The 16,917-nt window shown below is 62.1% G+C and overlaps 2 protein-coding genes across 8 annotated transcripts in view; one reads left to right on the plus strand and one right to left on the minus strand.

Annotated features, from left to right (window-relative positions):
- Window positions 1-4,901, plus strand: LOC117653491 (vitamin K-dependent gamma-carboxylase). 2 transcript variants are annotated; one of them, XM_034399228.1, is made up of 10 exons: window positions 1-195; window positions 574-832; window positions 1,198-1,353; window positions 1,658-1,823; window positions 1,893-2,075; window positions 2,147-2,310; window positions 2,719-2,937; window positions 3,016-3,158; window positions 3,263-3,748; window positions 4,013-4,901. In XM_034399228.1, the coding sequence occupies exons 2-10, from the start codon at window positions 574-576 to the stop codon at window positions 4,481-4,483; spliced, it is 2,247 nt and encodes a 748-aa protein (XP_034255119.1). In that variant the 5' UTR covers window positions 1-195; the 3' UTR covers window positions 4,484-4,901. The 2 variants fall into 2 exon arrangements, with proteins under 2 accessions (XP_034255119.1, XP_034255208.1); XM_034399317.1 differs by lacking the exon at window positions 574-832.
- The window catches only part of LOC117653182 (PDZ and LIM domain protein Zasp), a 26,706-nt gene continuing 14,684 nt past the window's right edge, over window positions 4,896-16,917 (minus strand). For 3 of the 6 annotated variants that reach the window (XM_034398870.1, XM_034398698.1, XM_034399033.1), the window contains 8 exons: window positions 16,676-16,720; window positions 16,004-16,106; window positions 15,074-15,220; window positions 7,590-7,722; window positions 6,691-6,877; window positions 6,481-6,601; window positions 6,284-6,399; window positions 4,896-6,193 (listed from right to left, as the gene is read on the minus strand). In XM_034398870.1, the coding sequence (XP_034254761.1) occupies window positions 6,116-6,193; window positions 6,284-6,399; window positions 6,481-6,601; window positions 6,691-6,877; window positions 7,590-7,722; window positions 15,074-15,220; window positions 16,004-16,106; window positions 16,676-16,720 (930 nt within the window). In that variant the 3' untranslated portion in view covers window positions 4,896-6,115. Of the gene's footprint in view, window positions 6,194-6,283; window positions 6,400-6,480; window positions 6,602-6,690; window positions 6,878-7,118; window positions 7,186-7,589; window positions 7,723-15,073; window positions 15,221-16,003; window positions 16,107-16,675; window positions 16,721-16,917 lie in introns of all 6 variants that reach the window. The other 3 variants (XM_034398783.1, XM_034399102.1, XM_034398955.1) reach the window with 2 other exon arrangements.

Consider the following 16,917-nt stretch of genomic DNA (forward strand, 5'->3'; position numbering starts at 1 on the left):
GGGCGGAGCAGGGCAGGGCTGCTGGCCAGAGCACCGCAGCGCTCCGTGACTCCGTGGCGCGGCGTCGGTCGGTGCGGCGAGGAAGACCAAGACGACCAAGACCACCGAGAGCCTTGCCGGCCTTGCCGCTTGCCTAGCCACGCGGCGGACATCGGCCGCAGGGAGGACGTCAACGCCACGCCCGTGTGCGACGAGGTGAGTACGCGGGGAAGTCCCGCCCGGCCGCGGCCGGGGAAACCAGCGCGGGCCGGTGCTGTCCGCCTGCTTCTGGAACCTCCCGGCCGGGCCGGGGACAGCGACGCCGAAGTCCATGCCGGCGAGGCCCAGAGCGGCAGGCCTCTCACGTCGTGTGCACGGGCACACGCCGTGGACAGAGGGTGCCACCGCGGCTGCGACGCCGCTCCGCACCGCCGTGCCGGTGTTTGTGTTGGAAGCGCTATCGCCGCCATCGGCGTGCTGGCGGTGCTGGCGGTGCGTCGCGGCGGTCGCCGCCACGGCGGGGACGGGACGCGCGCAGTTTGGAGCGGTTGGCCGGAAAAGACGAAAAGCCCCATCACTCTGATGTCGACGCAGATGGCGCTGAGGCGACGGCTCCTGTCGGCCGGTGACGCTGCCGCCGTCGCCGCGATGGACCGCAAGGCCGCCGCCCTGGACAGCACCGAGGACGAGGACGCCGCCAAGGAGGCGGCCCAGGACGCCAAGGACACGCCCTGGTCCTTCCGCGCCGTGTTCGGCGTGGACGTCGCCGACCTATCCTCGTGGAGGCGGTTCGTGGCGCTGCTGTACCGCCCCACCGACCCGGCGTCCCTCGCCGTCGCGCGGATCTTGTTCGGTGAGGCAACGAAAAAGTGAAATGAGTGTCGAAGCTGACAGCTTGTTGACGGCCGCGGGCCGCGGGCCGCGCGCGTGTCGCGATCGGGATGGTGGCCGCATTGTGTCTAGCCAGCTAATTAGTCATCGCCGGTTAAAAGGCAATAACAAGACGGCTGGGCTGATACGGGGCGGGGCGGGGCGGCCGGGCGGAGGGCGGCGTGGCGTTCGTTATCGCAATGCCCGGCGCGTCGCCGCCACGCCGCCGCCAAGTCTGTCGGGCCGCCGGAAAAACACGGAAAACAAGCGCGGAACTTCCTCAAACCGTTATCGCGACGAAGCCCGGAGAAGCAGACGGGATTCGAACCCGGGATGCTGCTGCTGCAGGTTTCCTCATGGCGGTGGACACCCTGGAGGAGCGCGGGCTGGGCGAGGCGGACCTGCGTTGGGCCAAGCCGATGCAGTGCTACTTCCCGCTGTTCGACTTCCTCACGCCGCTGCCGCTGCCCTGGATGTGCATGCTGTACCTCGCCATATGGACAGGTGAGTGGAGCGGGTGGAGGCGACCAGCGCACGGTGGGCTAGAAGACCGGTGCGGGCGGCCAAAACTTTAGACACGTTTTGAGCTCCAGTTGCTAAATGGGACTAGAACCAAGTGTGTGACCCTACCAATGGACTCCTCGTTCTGAGAGCAATCCATTGGTGGGGTCACACGTTCGGTTCCAGTCCCCTTTAGCGACACTGGAGCTCAAAACGCGTCTAGAGTTTTGGCCGCCTCCACCGGTCTTCTGGCCCTCACTTCACTGTGCACTGTAACCTCATGCCGCCGCGAGCCGTTGCCTTGCAGGCGCGGTGGGCATGATGCTGGGCCTCCGCTTCCGACTCAGCTGCCTGCTGTTCGCCGCGCCCTACTGGTACATCCTGCTGCTGGACAAGAGCCGCTGGAACAACCACTCGTACTTGTTCGGCATCGTGGCCCTCCTCTTCAGCCGGTCCAGCGCCCATCACTACTGGTAGGACCGCCCACAAGTCCATCCGGTACACTGTAGGAAGGACTTGGCTGACTCGTGTCTCGTGCGCAGGTCCGTGGACGCGTGGCGCCACGGCTGGCGCGACCGGCCGGTTCCGCTGTGGAACTACACCGCGCTGCGGGTCCAGTTCTTCCTGCTCTACTTCCTGGCCGGCGTCAAGAAGTTCGACCCGGACTGGATCGGAGGGTTCCCCATGAGGCACCTCAACAGCCACTGGGTGTTCGACCCTTTCAAGTGAGTACAACCCTCACTTGTTTCCTGTCAGCCCTTACCGACCGAGTCACGAGTGCACCTACCCCCGCCAGGCTGGTGCTGTCCCCGGAACAGGTGGACTTCTGGATCGTGCACATCGTGGGCTTCACCCTGGACCTGACGATCGGCTTCTGGATGTGGCTGGACGCCACCCGGCCGGTGGCCTTCATCTTCTGCGCTATGTTCCACCTCATGAACTCGCGCCTGTTTATGATTGGTGAGTGAGTCGCCAGTTTCCAAGACACGCGTTTTGAGCTCCAGAGTCGCTATATGGGACTCTGAAGCCGAGGGGGAAATCACTCGCGTAATAGTCGGGTCACCGATTCCTAGTATTACGCGTAATAGTAATAGCGTAATAGCCAAATTTCTTAAAATTTCCTTTATTTAGGGTCCGATTTTAGCCTAAATCTGGATATTTTTGAGCGTAATAAGCCTTCTGTAATAGCGTAATAGAACGTAATAGGGAGTAGTCGGGTCACAGTTTTTAAGAGTGATTTCCCCCTTGTCTGAAGCTCAAAACGCGTCAAGAGTTTCGGCCGCCTCCACCGGCCTTCTGGCCCACTGTGCGCCAGCTGCTCCCCTTTTCTCAATTTCTTACTTTCCTCCGTCTGTCTCCGCGGAGCAGGCATGTTCCCCTACGTGTGCCTCGCCACCATGCCGCTGTTCTGCCACAACGACTGGCCGCGGCGTCTGCGCGCGGGGTGGCGCCACTGGTGGCGGCACCAGGACGCCGACGACAAGGCCAAGACCGAGGCCGAGGCGCCGCCGCCGCAGCCCTGGCCGTGGCAGCAGCCCGCGCTGCACAAGGACGCCGTCGTCGACGCGGGCTGTCTTCTGCTTCCCGGTAAGAGCGAAGGAGTTGCGCTGCGACCTTGTATAGCTACCATTCTTAGCAAGCTGTTTACCATCTTGTCGTCGACAGAGGTGCCGGCCGGCAAGAAGCAGGACCGGGGCTCCAGGGCGCCGGCGCCGCCCCTCCGCTGGTACCACCACCTGACCGCCGCGCTGCTGCTCAGCCACACGGGCATGCAGCTCTTCCTGCCCTACTCGCACTTCATCACCAAGGTGAGGCCACGGCCAGAAGAGGCCGGCGGCGGGGAACCCCAAAAAGCACACCCTACCTCCGCGATTTTCTACAATGAGCCCACATCACACGATTGCCGTTGCAGGGCTACAACACCTGGACCAACGGGCTGTACGGCTACTCGTGGGACATGATGGTGCACTCCTGGGACACGATCCTGGTCGTGGTCAAGGTGGTGGAGAAGGACACGGGTCGCGAGCACTTCCTGGACCCGGACGCGTGGGTGTTCTCGGACCGGTGGGCGCGGCACGCCGACATGGCCAAGCAGTACGCGACGTGCGTGGAGCGGAACCTGCAGGCGGAGCTGCGGCGCCACAGCGGCGCCCTGGTCGCGGGGCCGTCCAAGGGGCCGTCGAAAGGCCCGTCGCCCACAGGCCTGCGCTCCGACAAGCTGGCCGTGCACGTGGACGTGTGGTGCTCGCTCAACGGCCGCTTCCAGCAGCGCATCTTCGACCCCCGCGTCGACCTGCTGGCCGCGCCCTGGTCGCCCTTCATGCGCGTGCCGTGGGTCATGCCGCTGCTCACGGAGCTGTCGCCCATGCGGCGCCGCATCCGCGAGCTGGAGGCGCAGGTAGCACAGTGGGCCAGGAGACCGGTGGGGGCGGCCAAAACTCTGGACGCGTTTTGAGCTCCAGAGTCGCTAAACAGGACACGAACCGAACGTGTGACCCCACCAATTGATTCCTCGTTCTGAGAGCAATCCATTGATGGGGTCACACGTTCGGTTCGAGTCCCATTCAGCGACTCTGGCTGGAGCTCAGACCGCGAGTAGAATTTTGGGCGTTTCCCGAATGAGACGCATTTTACCAGTTGCTGACGGCCACGTCCTCCGCAGGTGCAATCGCGGTCCAACTACTCGGACGCGCTGTTCGTGGCGGACTTCCCCGGCCTGCACCTGGAGAACTACATCTCGGACCAGCTGGAGGACGTGACGCTGACGGTGCTGGAGGGCCGCGTGGTGCTGGAGTTGAACCCGGCGGTGACGGGGGCGCCGGCCGCGCCGCACGTCCGGCGCGCCAACGTGACCCTGGAGGCGGGCGGCAGCGCGGCCGTGCCCAGCGCGGCCTTCCACCGCGTGCACACCGTCAGCGACACGCCCGCCTGCTACATGTACGCCTACACCAACCTGAAGCGGATGCGAGAGGTGCGCGCGCCGCCGCCCGCGCCGCCGGCGGACCGCAAGTCCATGCTGGGCCGCCTGCGCGCGCGCGTCAAGAACGCCAAGCGCGCCGTGACGCTCGTGAGCAGCGCCCTCCTCAACATCCTGTACTCGGTGCCCATGGTGCAGACCGTGCGGCTCGGCTGACGGGGTCACCGTCGCAAACGGGCTGGGACTGTCACCGAGAGTCTAGGGTTTTATGAATTGATGCGTATTTCATGAGTGAGAACAAGAACACTGTTTGTTGCGAGGGCTTCAAACGCCCAGTTTAGTTTTCGTGTATGTTGAGAAAAGAAAACAAGCAGCTAGAGAGTACCTGAAATTTTTATCATTGCTAATATTCTAGTCAAAGTATTTTAAGTTTACTGTCATTAGTTTTGTGGAACATCATTAATTCTTCAAATTTTTGAAGCTTGTGTTGATAATGATTTGTGATAAAGAATATGGAAACAGAAAATCTGTAATTCGGTACGTACTATATTTCCGAATTGCAGCGGGTGCGTCAAAGCTGTAACTGTTTTGAGTGATGCCGGGAAAATAAATAAAAATACAGAGCAAGTCTTTAGACAAATAATTTTTTATTTGAAACTCCCTCCTTTGTAGGTGTTACATTATTACTCCCAGACGATCGATTTTAATGGTCTATTATGGATAACAGTAACAATCAAAAAATATCAATGTACAGTGTATATTACATAAGACAAAACAACGATCGTTGCAGGGAAGTATTCAAAAACAATGTGGGATCAACTTTGAGTCTTTTCGTACCTGTTAATGAAAGATGACTTAGTTGAGTCTTTGGCACAGGTAATTAACATAAACATTACAAATAAAGTGACCTGCTATCGGTCTTTAAAGATGCAAAATATATTATGGGGTTATTTTCACAAAACTGTTTAAATACTTTTGTCTTTTTTTTTCTGTTTCTTTAAATCAAGCAGATGCGTTACTAAATAGAAGTATCAAAGAAGAAAAAAGTATTGTGAAAACTTGAAACTTGAAGAGAAGGTGAAGAGAAACCTAAAGCAAGCAAAGTTTGAATGGTGTGTACTATTCCATACTTTAGAGGAGAAAGCTGAATTAGTCTTGCAAGGAACATCTTAAAAGAAAACAAGCTCTCCCTAGGGATGACAATCTCCCCAGCAAAATACACAGCTATTTGACAGAGAAACACTCCAGAGTCTCTTCATTCGGCGACATACTCAAGCACTCTCTCTTTCTTCATGCATTGTGCGAGGTCCATAATTTTGATTGACTGCGGGTCGGCTGCGGCCAGGATGAGACCCTAGCCACGCCGACACCGCTCTTGGCCGCGGTGGTGGAGGGGGCGTGGCGTGGCGAGCCCGGGTCAGTTCATCGCAGTGACGCGCAAAGTCTCGTTGGGTAGGAAACTGCGTCTGATTCCATCATATTCGGTCACACTGCTCGAAGAAAAGACACACACGCGTCCACGCCCCAGGGCCACCGCCACGGCCAGGATGTACTACTCGGCAGTGTTCGGCAGCGGCTGCGCGCGCACACACATTCACACATACGCACAATCTTCTCACACCTGCGCGCTCACACACATCAATGCACACATACACACTCACTCACAAACACACACACACGGGCACGGGGTGATAAGGGCTCGGTGCGTTTCAGCTGGCGGTGGGCTTCGCCGCCTCGCCGCGCCGCAGCGGCGTGCACCGTTTGTAGCAGCTGCGGGATGATGGCGACTCCCTCCCAGGTGGCGGTCGGGCGGAGCGGGTCAAATGGGCCGCTCGGAGGGCGCGCCATCTAACGAGCGTGGTTTTTGCAAAAGGGTCGTCCTCCCTTGGCGAAGAAGCTCTGTCCCTCCAGGTTCTTCTTGCACATCTATTTTCAATAGAAAAAGAAGTTGAATTAAATTTCAGTTTTCAATTCATTAGAAATGGTTTGTTTCGGATAGAGGATTTAAAAACTTACGCTGCAATTGAAGCATTGGCTGTGGTAGTTGTTGGAGAGAGCTTCAACCCAGCGGTCTCCAGCCTCGATGGGGAACCCACAAGCGAAGCACTTTGTGGTGAACAGTTCGTTCCAATCTGAAAGAGAGTTCGAAAAATGAAACAACTTTGTAGACTGCAATAAAAACTCAAAAAATGAAATGTTTGAATGCGACTTACCGTTCTCGCAGTAAGGCTGGCCATCCTCGAGGAAGAAGGGGCTGTTTCCGAACAGTTTCCCGCAGTAGACGCAGTTGAAGCATTCTGGGTGGAAGTGCTTGCCGATCGCGTTCAGGCAATCCTGCCGACAGAGATCAATACCATTAAGCCTAAATCGTGACAAAGACACAACATGTGGAGTGAAACCAGACGGCACAGGCAGACACGCACCCCCTTAATCTTGTGGCCACACTTGTCGCACGGCGGTGCAATGAACTGTTCGAAGCAGTATTCGCAGTAGAGGCAGCCCTTCTCTTCGACGAAGCCGATGTCCTGCAGAGGGCGCGCGCACTTGGCGTTGGTGCACACGAAGTGGTGGGGGCACCAGATCTTGCCCAGGGCGGTGATGAATGGACCCCTGGCGAACACCAACATTCAATGACTACCCATGCATTCGTGAAGTTTTCCAAAAGTGTCCAATCTCCTCCGAATTTTCGTGAGTTTGTCGTTATACCGCAAGTGCGCAACATTTGCTGTGAGAATCGTTCCGAATTTAGGATTACTTTTCGGAAACTGCGTTGCACTACTAGAACAATCAGATCGTTTGGAAATATTGTAAACCTTTTCAAAAGATTACCAGCATGCTAGTCAAACTTTACCTCGTGATTTCCGAATTGCATCTGATGCACACGGGGTACTCATCCCTGTCCAGGGCGTCTCGGATTTCTGTAGACAACAACGAGGAAGCCGTGCAGTTAAAGCCACAACACGCACGCACACGACTAAACAGGAAGTTAGTGGACAAAATAACACAGCAGAACAAACAATCTCAACAGAGCCATCAACGCCATCAACATTATGCGTTCAAGACAAAAACAGTTGCTTTGGTGGACAGTATTATTAAGACTACTTTTTAGAAACAAAACAACAACAAAAACCCTGCGGTAAATGTCCTGTAAATAAGCAAGGAGTCGTGTTCTCAAAAATAAGACAAACGGGCGTGCGGTGCAGCTTCTGAGGAGAGGAGAAGATTCCGGTTGGCACGGTGTGCTGTGCAGGTCAGCATGCGTCTAGGCGAGGCGAGGCAAGGCGAGCCACACATGCCGCACACGGTCGGTGCTGGTCGGTACCTGATCTGCTGGTTACAGGCTCCGCACAGCGGGATCCTGGTGCCGCCGATGGCCGCGGGGTTGAGGATGCCGCGGCCCCTGATCGGCGCGGACGCTCCGGCGAACGCGCCTCCCTTGGCGCCCCCAGGTCCACCTGCGTCGGGGAGGGAACAACCAGGGTGCAAGTCCGTCGGTGCAGGTGCGGGGGGAGTGGGGCGGGCGGGGGCTTGGGAGCGGCTGGGGCAGGGGGCAGCGGGGGCTTGGGAGCGGGAGGGGCACGGGGCAGCGGGGGCGGGGACAACTGCCGGGGGCGAGTCGGGTACTCGCTGGAATGAACGTCTGGGGGGTTCGTCGGGCTCGGGGTCGGGCAGGGTGAAGGCGGGCGGGGGCGTGCAGAGCGGGGAGGGTTTGAGGGGCGGGTGGTTGCCCGCCTGCTTGGGGATGCCGGGCTGAGCGCGTCGCTGGGGCTCGGACGCGGGGCCCTGTCTCTCGCGGCTGAAGGCCGGGGCGGCGGCGCGGAGGCCACCGCCGAAAACGGACGCCCTGCCCGCCAGCGGCGACACGGCGAAGCCTGGCGTGGGGGTGGTTCGCTGCCCGGCGGTGGGCCGAGGGCTGGGCGGTGGCGTCTTCCGGACGGTCGTCGGCTGTGGCAGCGGGGCTTGCTGCGGGGCTTGCTGCGGGGCTTGCTGCTGGGTGTGCTGCGCGGCCGGCTTGGCTGCCGGCTGGTCCTTGAGGCTGCTCGTCGGCGCCTGTTGCTGCGCGGTGCACTGCATGGGGGAGGCCGCCCCTGCCGCGCGCGGTGGCGGCTGCGGCGCGCTGCTCGTCTGCTGGTACCTCGGCACCACGTGCGGCGATCGCAGCCCCTGGGGGTTCTCCACGAACGGGTGGCGCTTCCTCTCCTCCAGCGGCATCGGCGCCCTGGTGGGCTTGGCGGGGGCCTGCGCGGCATGGCCCTGCGACTTGGGCGTGGGCGAGCGCGGCACGTACACCTCGAAGTCCCTCCTCGGCGACGGCGAGCGCACGTCCGTGTGCTCCACGACGGAGCAGAGAGCCACGGACGACACCCTCCTGCTGTCCGAGACCTGCGACGACGCTGACGACGACGGGAAGGGGCGGAAGGCGCCCAGGGCCTCGTTGGGCCTGCGCAGCAGCTGCGGCATGTCCACGGGGTTGAACTGCGGTCCGCGCTGGGCCTGCGAGGGCGGCCCGGACGGCGCGCTTGTCTGCAGCGGGATGGGCTGGCAGGGGGTGGTCTCCGCCATGCAGCACGGCGTGAACTCCACCAGCGGGGGCAGGATCACGAAAGGCGAGTACGGCCTGTCCGACGCGATGGTCAGCGCCTCCTTCATGGAGATCCTCTCCAAGGGGTGTCTTCCGTCGTCCTCCTGCCTCGCCCTTCCGAGCTCTTCTTGATGCTGGCGTTCTTCGTCTTGCCTTCTCTGTCGCTCCGCGTCCTGCCTTCTCTGTTGTTCCTCCTCTTGCCTTCTCTGGCGGTCTTCATCCTGCCTTCTCTGGCGGTCTTCGTTCTCTCTTCTCTGTCGCTCGTCCTCCTGCCTTCTCTGCCGCTCTTCCTCCTGCCGTCTCTGCCACTCTTCCTCCTGCCGTCTCTGCCGCTCCTCGTCCTCGGCGCGTCTCCGGCTGCGCTGCTCTTCCTCTTCGCGCCTCCTGCGCTCCTCCTCGCGCCGTTTGCGCTCTTCGTCGCGACGCCTCCTCTCCTCGTCTTCCTGCCGGCGACGCTCGTCCTCGCGCCACCGCCGCTCCTCCTCGCGGCGCGCCCACTCGTCGTCGGGGTGCTCGCCGGGCAGCGGTGAGTGCGAGCGGATGGCGCCGACGGCGAGGTCCCGGAGGAAGGGCGACACGCAGCGCCTCGCCGCGTCCACGGGGGACACGGCCCTCACGGGGATGCGGGGGATCGGGTCGTCGTGGCGCGGCGGCGGCTCCCAGGGTGTGGTCTGTGGCGGCAGCGGCACCGGCTCGGTGCGCATCGTGGCGGGGGGCACTTGCAGCGGCGAGTACGGCCGCCGCGTCGCCGTGGACAACGCCGAGGCCATCCCGGACGACGAGATGGTGGCGGCCGGCGCGTGCAGCGGCGAGTAGGCCCGCGTCGGCGCCGTGGTCAGCGCCGAGATCATGGACGAGGAGGACGTCTGGGCCGTGTAGCTCTGCGCGAAGTGGCTCTGGGCAGTGTAGCTCTGCGTGCTGAAGCACTGCGCGAAGCCTTGCGACCCGCCGCTGGCCTGCTGGCTGGCCTGCTGGCTGAAGGACGGGCCGAGAGACTGCGTGGAGCCGTACTGCGGTTGGGACGCACCCTGGCTCGTTCCCTGGGCGACGCCGCGGCCGAGGTCCAGGCCCGAGAACTCGCCGCCGTGCTGGTCCACGATGGTGGGGGACACGCACACGATGACCGTGTCCACCTGCCGGCTGGGGATGAGGCCCAGCTCCTCCGCCTCCGCCTCCTCCCTCTGCCAGTCGAACTCGTACTCGCGTTGCTGCTGCCACTGCGGCTGCTGCTGTTGCTGCTGCAGCCACTGGGCGGGCTGCTGCTGCTGCCTCTGAGGCGGTGGCTGCTGTCTCTGCGGTGGTGGTTGCTGCTGTTGTGGTTTCTGCCATTGAGGAGCTTGCTGCGGCTGCCTCGTCTGTGGCTTTGGTGACGGCGGCGGCGGTTGCTTCGGCGGCTGTTTCTGCCACCCAAGACGCTGCTGTGGCGGTGGCGTTGGCGTCGGCGTCTGCTGTTTGAGTTGCGTCCTCTGCTGTGGGGGAGGCGTCGGAGTCTGCTGCTTGAATTGAGTCCTTTGCTGCGGGGGAGGCGTCGGCGTCTGCTGCTTGAGTTGTGTTCGTTGGTGCGTCTGTTGCTGCTGCAATTGCAGCTGCTGCTGCTGGCAGACCTGGCTGCGTTGCTGCGCCCAGTTGATCTTGGTCTGGAAGGGGTCGGCCTGGTGCTCGTACTGCTTGCGTCCCGGCGGCGTCCACGCGCTGGCCTGCGCCTCGGGCTCCGGCTCGGGCGTCGCGCCCGCCAGGCCGCGCTGCACCTTCTCCTGGAGCTGCTGGTGCTGGTGCAGGCGCCGCTGGCCCTCAGTGTGCACGGGGTTGCGCGTGTTGTACAGCGGCTGCGGCATGGGTGGTGGCGGCGGCGGCGGCGGCCAGCGGGTGGACTGCTTGGCCGCGGGCGGCGGCGTGTCGTCCCGCGCCGGCACCGGCGAGTGCGAGCGGATGGCGTTGACGGCCATGTCGGCGAGGAAGGGCGACACGCAGCGGTGCGCCGCCGTGATGGGCGACACAGAGCGCTTGGGCCGCGGCGCGGGGGCCAGCTGGCTCGGCGGCCGAGGCATGTAGGGCTCGTCGGCGGGCGGCAGCGGCACGGCCTGGGTCGGCGGCGGCGGTGGTGGCGCTGGAGACGCCGCGGCGCTGCGTTGGGCGATGGAGGTCGCGGGTTCTGACACGCGACGCGCCATCGGCGACGGACTGGGAGACTGCTCGGTGCGCGGCGTGCGGCAGGGCTGCCTGGAACGGCACGGTTGTGCGGTAGACTGGCAGGGTGTGGCCCGCCCGGGCTGTCCAGCTTGTTGGCACGGCGTGCTTCGTCCAGCTTGCTGGCATGGTGGTGCTGCCGGCTGACATGGTGGCGCTGATTGCTGGCACGGTGGTGCTGCTGGTTGGCATGGTGTATTTTGCTGGCATGGTGGTGCGGCTGGCTGGCACGGCGTAGCTCTTCCTTGTTGACATGGTGGTGCAGGTTGGCGGCACGGCGCCGTTTCGATGGGCACCACTCTCGTCTGACTGGGCTGCCCGCACTGCGAGTACGACGCGGCCCTGCAGGGCGGCTCGTTGGCCTGGGCGGCCTGGCTGGCCTGGCAAGGCGTCGCGACGCAAGGCTGCTGCACCGGCTGCGGGCACGGCGTCGACCTGCACGACGTGTCGCACGGCCAGCACGGCGAGTCCGTCACCCTCCGGATGAAGGGCTGCGGCGTGAGCAGGACGGGCGAGATGTGGCGGCAGCAGGTCTGCGCCGCGCAGATGGCGCCGCACGCGTTGGCGTTGCAGCACAGCGAGGCAGTCCGCTGGCAGCAGCACGAGGAGCGCTGGGTCCGCTGGCAGCAGGTCGTCGCCGAGGTGGTCCAGCGGGACTGCCCCTGGCACGTGTTTTGCTGCTGGCAGCACTGCCGGGCTTGGGTGGCTTGCCCACACCGCGGCTGTCCGCACTGGCCCTGGCCGCACTGCCCCTGACTGCAAGGCTGCTGCCCACACGACTGCACGGCGGCCTGCGCCCCACAGGCCGCCCCGCCGCACGGCCCGGAGCACCCGTCGGCGACGGGCTGCTTGTAGGTGGTCGTCACCTCCTTCTCGATGACGGTGGTCTCCGTCTCGTTGGCGCCGCACACGGTCCTCTCGGCCGCCATCTTGGTCTCCTCGACCGTCTCCTCGGTGACGAGCTCGCCGTCGAAGGTGCGCATGTGGATGGGGCTGGCCGTGGCGCGGTACATGATGGGCCCCGCCACGGGGCCCGCGGCGGCGGGGCTGGGCGCGGGGGGCAGCAGTGTGGGGCCGGGGTCGACGGGCCGCAGGGTGGCTGAGGTCTCCACCCTGCGACTTTGCGAGGCCTCTGCCTCCCGCGCCGCGTACTGCAGCGACGACGCCTGCCGCTGTTCCGTCGTCGACTCCGTGACCTGCACCGCCCCGCTGGAGGCCTTGGTCGGGCAACCGCCGCCACTGCAGGAGGCCGCGTCCTCGATCTCCAGGGGCCTGCACGCCTCCCACGCCTGCACCTCCTGCTGCGCCCGCACGACCTGCTGGGCCTGCTGCAGCTGCTGCACCTGCTCCACCTGCCGGGCCGCGCAGGACGCGGCCTGCTGCGTCTGCTGCCGGTGGGCCTCCTTGGTGGCGAGGGTGACGCCCGGCTCGAGCGGCGAGTAGGGCCGCTCCGGCGCGGTGGTGAGCGCGGACACGAAGGGCGTCTGCCAGGCGGGCTGCGCGGGCTGCGGGGTGGCCGCGCGGCTCGTCCTGCTGGCGCGCGACGCCGGCCGGGACATCTCCGGGGGCAAGTCCGGCGGGAACGAGATGAGCTGTCCGGGCGTGGGCGGCCGCGGCTCCGGTGACAGCCCACGGACGCAGCGCGGCTTGCCGGTCGAGACGCCGTCGGGCACCTCGAGCCGCGGCGGCGGCGGAGGCGGTGGCGGCGGTGGCGGCGGCGTGGGGGCGGCCGACGAGGCCCCGGCGCGGCCCGACCCGTACACGATGCTCTGCAGCGCGGTCACCACGGGCTCGGCCAGCTTCTGGTCCGGCACGGGCGACGAGGGCCGCGACAGCGACTCCACCATCATGTGCGTGGCGAGCGCGGCCGTGAGCGTCTGCAGGCGCGCCGACAGGTCGCACACTTCTCGCGAGCAGACCGACATCTTCTTGTGGTTGACGATCTCGTCCTGGAAGGTGACGGTGGGCGTGCGCGCGCGGCCCTGCTCGCGGCCCTCGTGGTCTCCGCGGGGCACCGGTGCGAAGGCGGACTTGCCTCCGCGGCCGCGCTCAGCCGGCTGGGGGTAAAGGACGGGGTCGCTGGGCTTGGGGGGGACGTAGATGGGGCAGGCAGTGGCGAGGGAGGTGCCTTCGTCCGGCAAGGGCGGCCACACCACGCGGTCGCCCCCACCAGTAGTGTCTGAGAGTCACGGCCACACACACAGCACACACACACGACGCCGTCGGGCATGCGGGTTAGGGACGGGCACACAGAGAGCACGCGGGAAGAGAGAAAGAGAAAACAGAAGCATGTTAGAGAGGCGCGGCGACAGACTACAGACTAGAACAGAAGAGTCGCCAATACAGGTGTGCAAGAGGAACGCTGCTTAGTTGGCTACGGCTACACTACGGACAAGCTGGCGGGTCCTAGGCGACAGTCGGGGAAGACGCTAATCAAGTAATTAACACAAATCCATATAAAGTAGAAAATAGTTTTGAGCAAGGGGTGGCTCGCGGCCAGGGGCGCCAGGCCCCATGGAGCAGCGAGCCGGAAAGACGGATGATATGTAAAGACTTGGACACACTCCTTGTTCGCAGGAACAGCAACGTATGTACAGCACTTATCAGAATACTTCAATAGTAGGCCTAAGAGTAATGCTAATTTCAGTTAATAAAGCACAAAACTTTTGAGAGCTGCTATGCTCAGTCGTAAACTTAATTTATTGTTGGTGTTAAAATTTTCGTATTTGTACAAAAAAAGGTTGTCTAGTTTGAGGAAATGGAGAATGGTCTGGGCTTGGGATTGAAGGATCTGAACTCTGTAAAGAAACAAAGAGAAAACCTTTCTGTGTGAGTCATGTAAACAGGAGAGTCTTGAATGGGGAAGAGTTGAAGAGTTACACCCCCGGTCCGCCGAAGTTACCTCTCCCTCGTTAGCATTGAACCAGTCCCCTAATTATTGAAGCTTTTTCGAAATCTTGACGAGGTTGGGAGAGTTGGGATGGGAAGCTCTGTGTTATGTAATTTTGGGACTTTAATCGCAGCAGCTCTCAAAAGTGCGGATTTTGTTCTGCGGCCGTGATGCCGCTTCTCGCTCTGCACAACCGAAACTGAACACAGTGCTGCCATCAAATCGCTTTTCCTGCGTGCAAGGGGTATCTCCGTCCGCCGTGCCGCGCCACCACAACTTCAGCCGCGGCTACCCCGTGCCTCGTGCACGCGGGGTATCGCCGGACGTGAACCCCGGGCAGTGCGGCGTGGCGGAGACATGACTTCGGGGCGCGGTTTTGGCGGAGTGGGGGTTTTGCTGGGGTGAGGCGGGTGAGGCGGGTCCGCAGCTGCAAAGCACTGCAAAGTGGCCGAGCTCGGGCCTGCAGGCCTGGGGCCTCAGCCTGCTAGAGGCAGAGGCCTGCTAGAGGCAGAGGCCTGCTAGAGGCAGAGGCCTGTTAGAGGCTAAGGCCTACAACCAGGCCGCCGTGTTGCCGCCACGGCCACGCCACGGCCTCAGCACTGCCGGGCACTGTCGACGGGTGTCGGTGCCCCGCGACGCGGCCAGACGCCCCTGGACGCCGTGCCCGTGGGGCAGGCAGAGGCAGCCAGGGGCCGCGGCGTGGCGGCCGCTGTGGCCGGGTCGGCGTCGGCGGCCAAGCGGAGCGGCACTCGATGCACTCGCGTCACACGTCACACAAGCTGGGGCGCCACCCGGACCGGCCAGCGCCATTTTGCACAGTGGGCCAGAAGGCCGGTGGAGGCGGTTGAAATCCCGGACGAGTTTTGAGCTCCAGAGTCGCTAAATGGGACTCAAACTGATCGTGTGACCGCACCAATGGATTGCTCTCCGAACGAGGAATCCATTGGTGGGGTCACACGCTGGGTTCGAGTCCTCTTTAGGGACTCTGGAGCTCAAAACGCGTTTCGAATTTTGGCCGCTGGCGCCGGTCTTCTGGCCCACTGTGCGCCGTGGTGGCGCTCCCGACAGACAAGGCGCTGGCAAGGGCCTCGCCGGGGCACCGCCAAGGGCGTCGCCGCCAAGGGCGTCGCCAGGGTTGCCCCGTTACCTCGCAGCTTGGTGAGCGGTTTCAGATTGGTGGAGAAACCCGCGGAGGGAGCGAACCCTGAGGAAGGGGCGAACCCTGAGGAGGGCGCGAACCCTGAGGAGGGGGCGAACACGGGCGAGGGGGTGTAACCTGCGGACGGGGAGAAACCTGGGTCCGCGCCGAGGCGACGCGACACACAAACTCAGTACAATGGCTATAAAGAAAGCGAGATTGAGGAGCTCCTCCAACGCCGACACAGAGTCACGGACACAAGAGTGACAGAACAATGACAGAACAGTGACATCACATACACGTACAGGCAAGGCGCCGAGTGGGCCGTCAGGGACAAAACGCCAGATTTTAGGGGTGTGAACCTCGCAGCTGCCGAAGGTTACAAGCGTCACGTTAGTCTAAATTGTATCGCTTGAATAACCCTCGTCTTTTCTGAGTTAGAAACCCATGAAATCTGGCAATTCGTCCGAAGTGTTAGAGAGTGCCTGACCGCGGCGTGCAAACATGCTCCATTAGCGTCTCTCTACCATCGACAGGGTCTACGAAGTGCTGCATCTCTCTCCAGACCACTGAAGCATATCCTCAGCTTGTTTCAAAGAACAAGGTACAACCTTGCCTCATTAATATTATAATTGCTCTGACAGTGAGACTGCCACCGCTCAAAAGCCGTGGTGCGATTACGAGCCACGCGGTGGACAGCGATGAATTCGCAGCCTCGAATTCTTGGCAACGGCTGACGTAACACCCGCGAGCCGTTTGAGTGTTCTGCTGAAACTCTCATCGCCGTTTGAGCCTGAGGCAGCCTGAGGCTACGTGGCGACACTACCCGCCCAGAAATAGACAAAGGACGACGAAGTCCTCTGAATACCGCCCGTCGTCACGTGTCATTTTTTCTGTCATATTTTTTTTTTTTGAAATGGAAATAAAGTGGAAACTCACCAGTAGCTGGTCTGCCAAAGGCGTTGGACGGGGCTTGCGCCGGGGCGGAGGGCGCGCCGATGGGGCTGCCGAACGGCCTGGGGCCGGACACCGCCGAGGGCGTCTGCAAACAAGGTGCCAAGTCCCGTTAGCTCGCGCTAACTCGCGTTAGCGTCGCGCAGTGCCCAGTCAAGTCGCGTCGCGTTACGGGGTGGCGCCGCGCCGGGCGGAGCGCCTGCCAGTAGGCGGCGCCGCGAGGCACGCTTGCTCGGCGGGCCAGGCGCCTGGACAACCCCGGTGGAGGCGGTCACAATCCTGGACGCGTTTTGAGCTCCAGAGTCGCTAAGCAGGACTCGAACCGATCGTGTGACCCCACCAATGGACTGCTCTCCGAACGAGGAATCCATTGGTGGGGTCACGCGCTCAGTTCGAGTCCTGTTTAGAGCGACTCTGGACCTCTAAACGCGTCTAAAGTTTTTGCCGCCACCACCGGTCTTCTGGCCCACTGTGCATCAGTGAGAATGCCTGTAAGCTGAACACGTGCCCTCTTCGGGTTTTCAGGACCTTGTCATTATTTTTCTGCAACACGGTAGCGCAGCAGTGCGACATAAAGATACGAAAAATGCATGTGTAGTTAATAAGCCGATTGAAAATACTAAAAGCGGTGTTACTGGTTGCTGTCACACTAGTTACCTGGGGCTTGGGAGCGCTCACATGCGACGTTCCGACGCGAGGAGCCTGTAACACAGCACAGCATTCTCGCTAGAGACAGGCGCAGGCCAAGAAGACAATCTAAGAAGGTACTAGATAAACAGCGTACAGGTCCAAGAAGGGTGACTTTGCCGTCTAGAGCGCATGCTTTTCAGATAACCATTCCACTAAGAAGAAGAAGACAGGACCATTGGGACGTGCACAAGACAGGGAGAAGCATGCGA

Source organism: Thrips palmi, unplaced genomic scaffold, assembly GCF_012932325.1.
Source record: "Thrips palmi isolate BJ-2018 unplaced genomic scaffold, TpBJ-2018v1 HiC_scaffold_1, whole genome shotgun sequence".
NCBI lineage: Eukaryota > Metazoa > Arthropoda > Insecta > Thysanoptera > Thripidae > Thrips > Thrips palmi.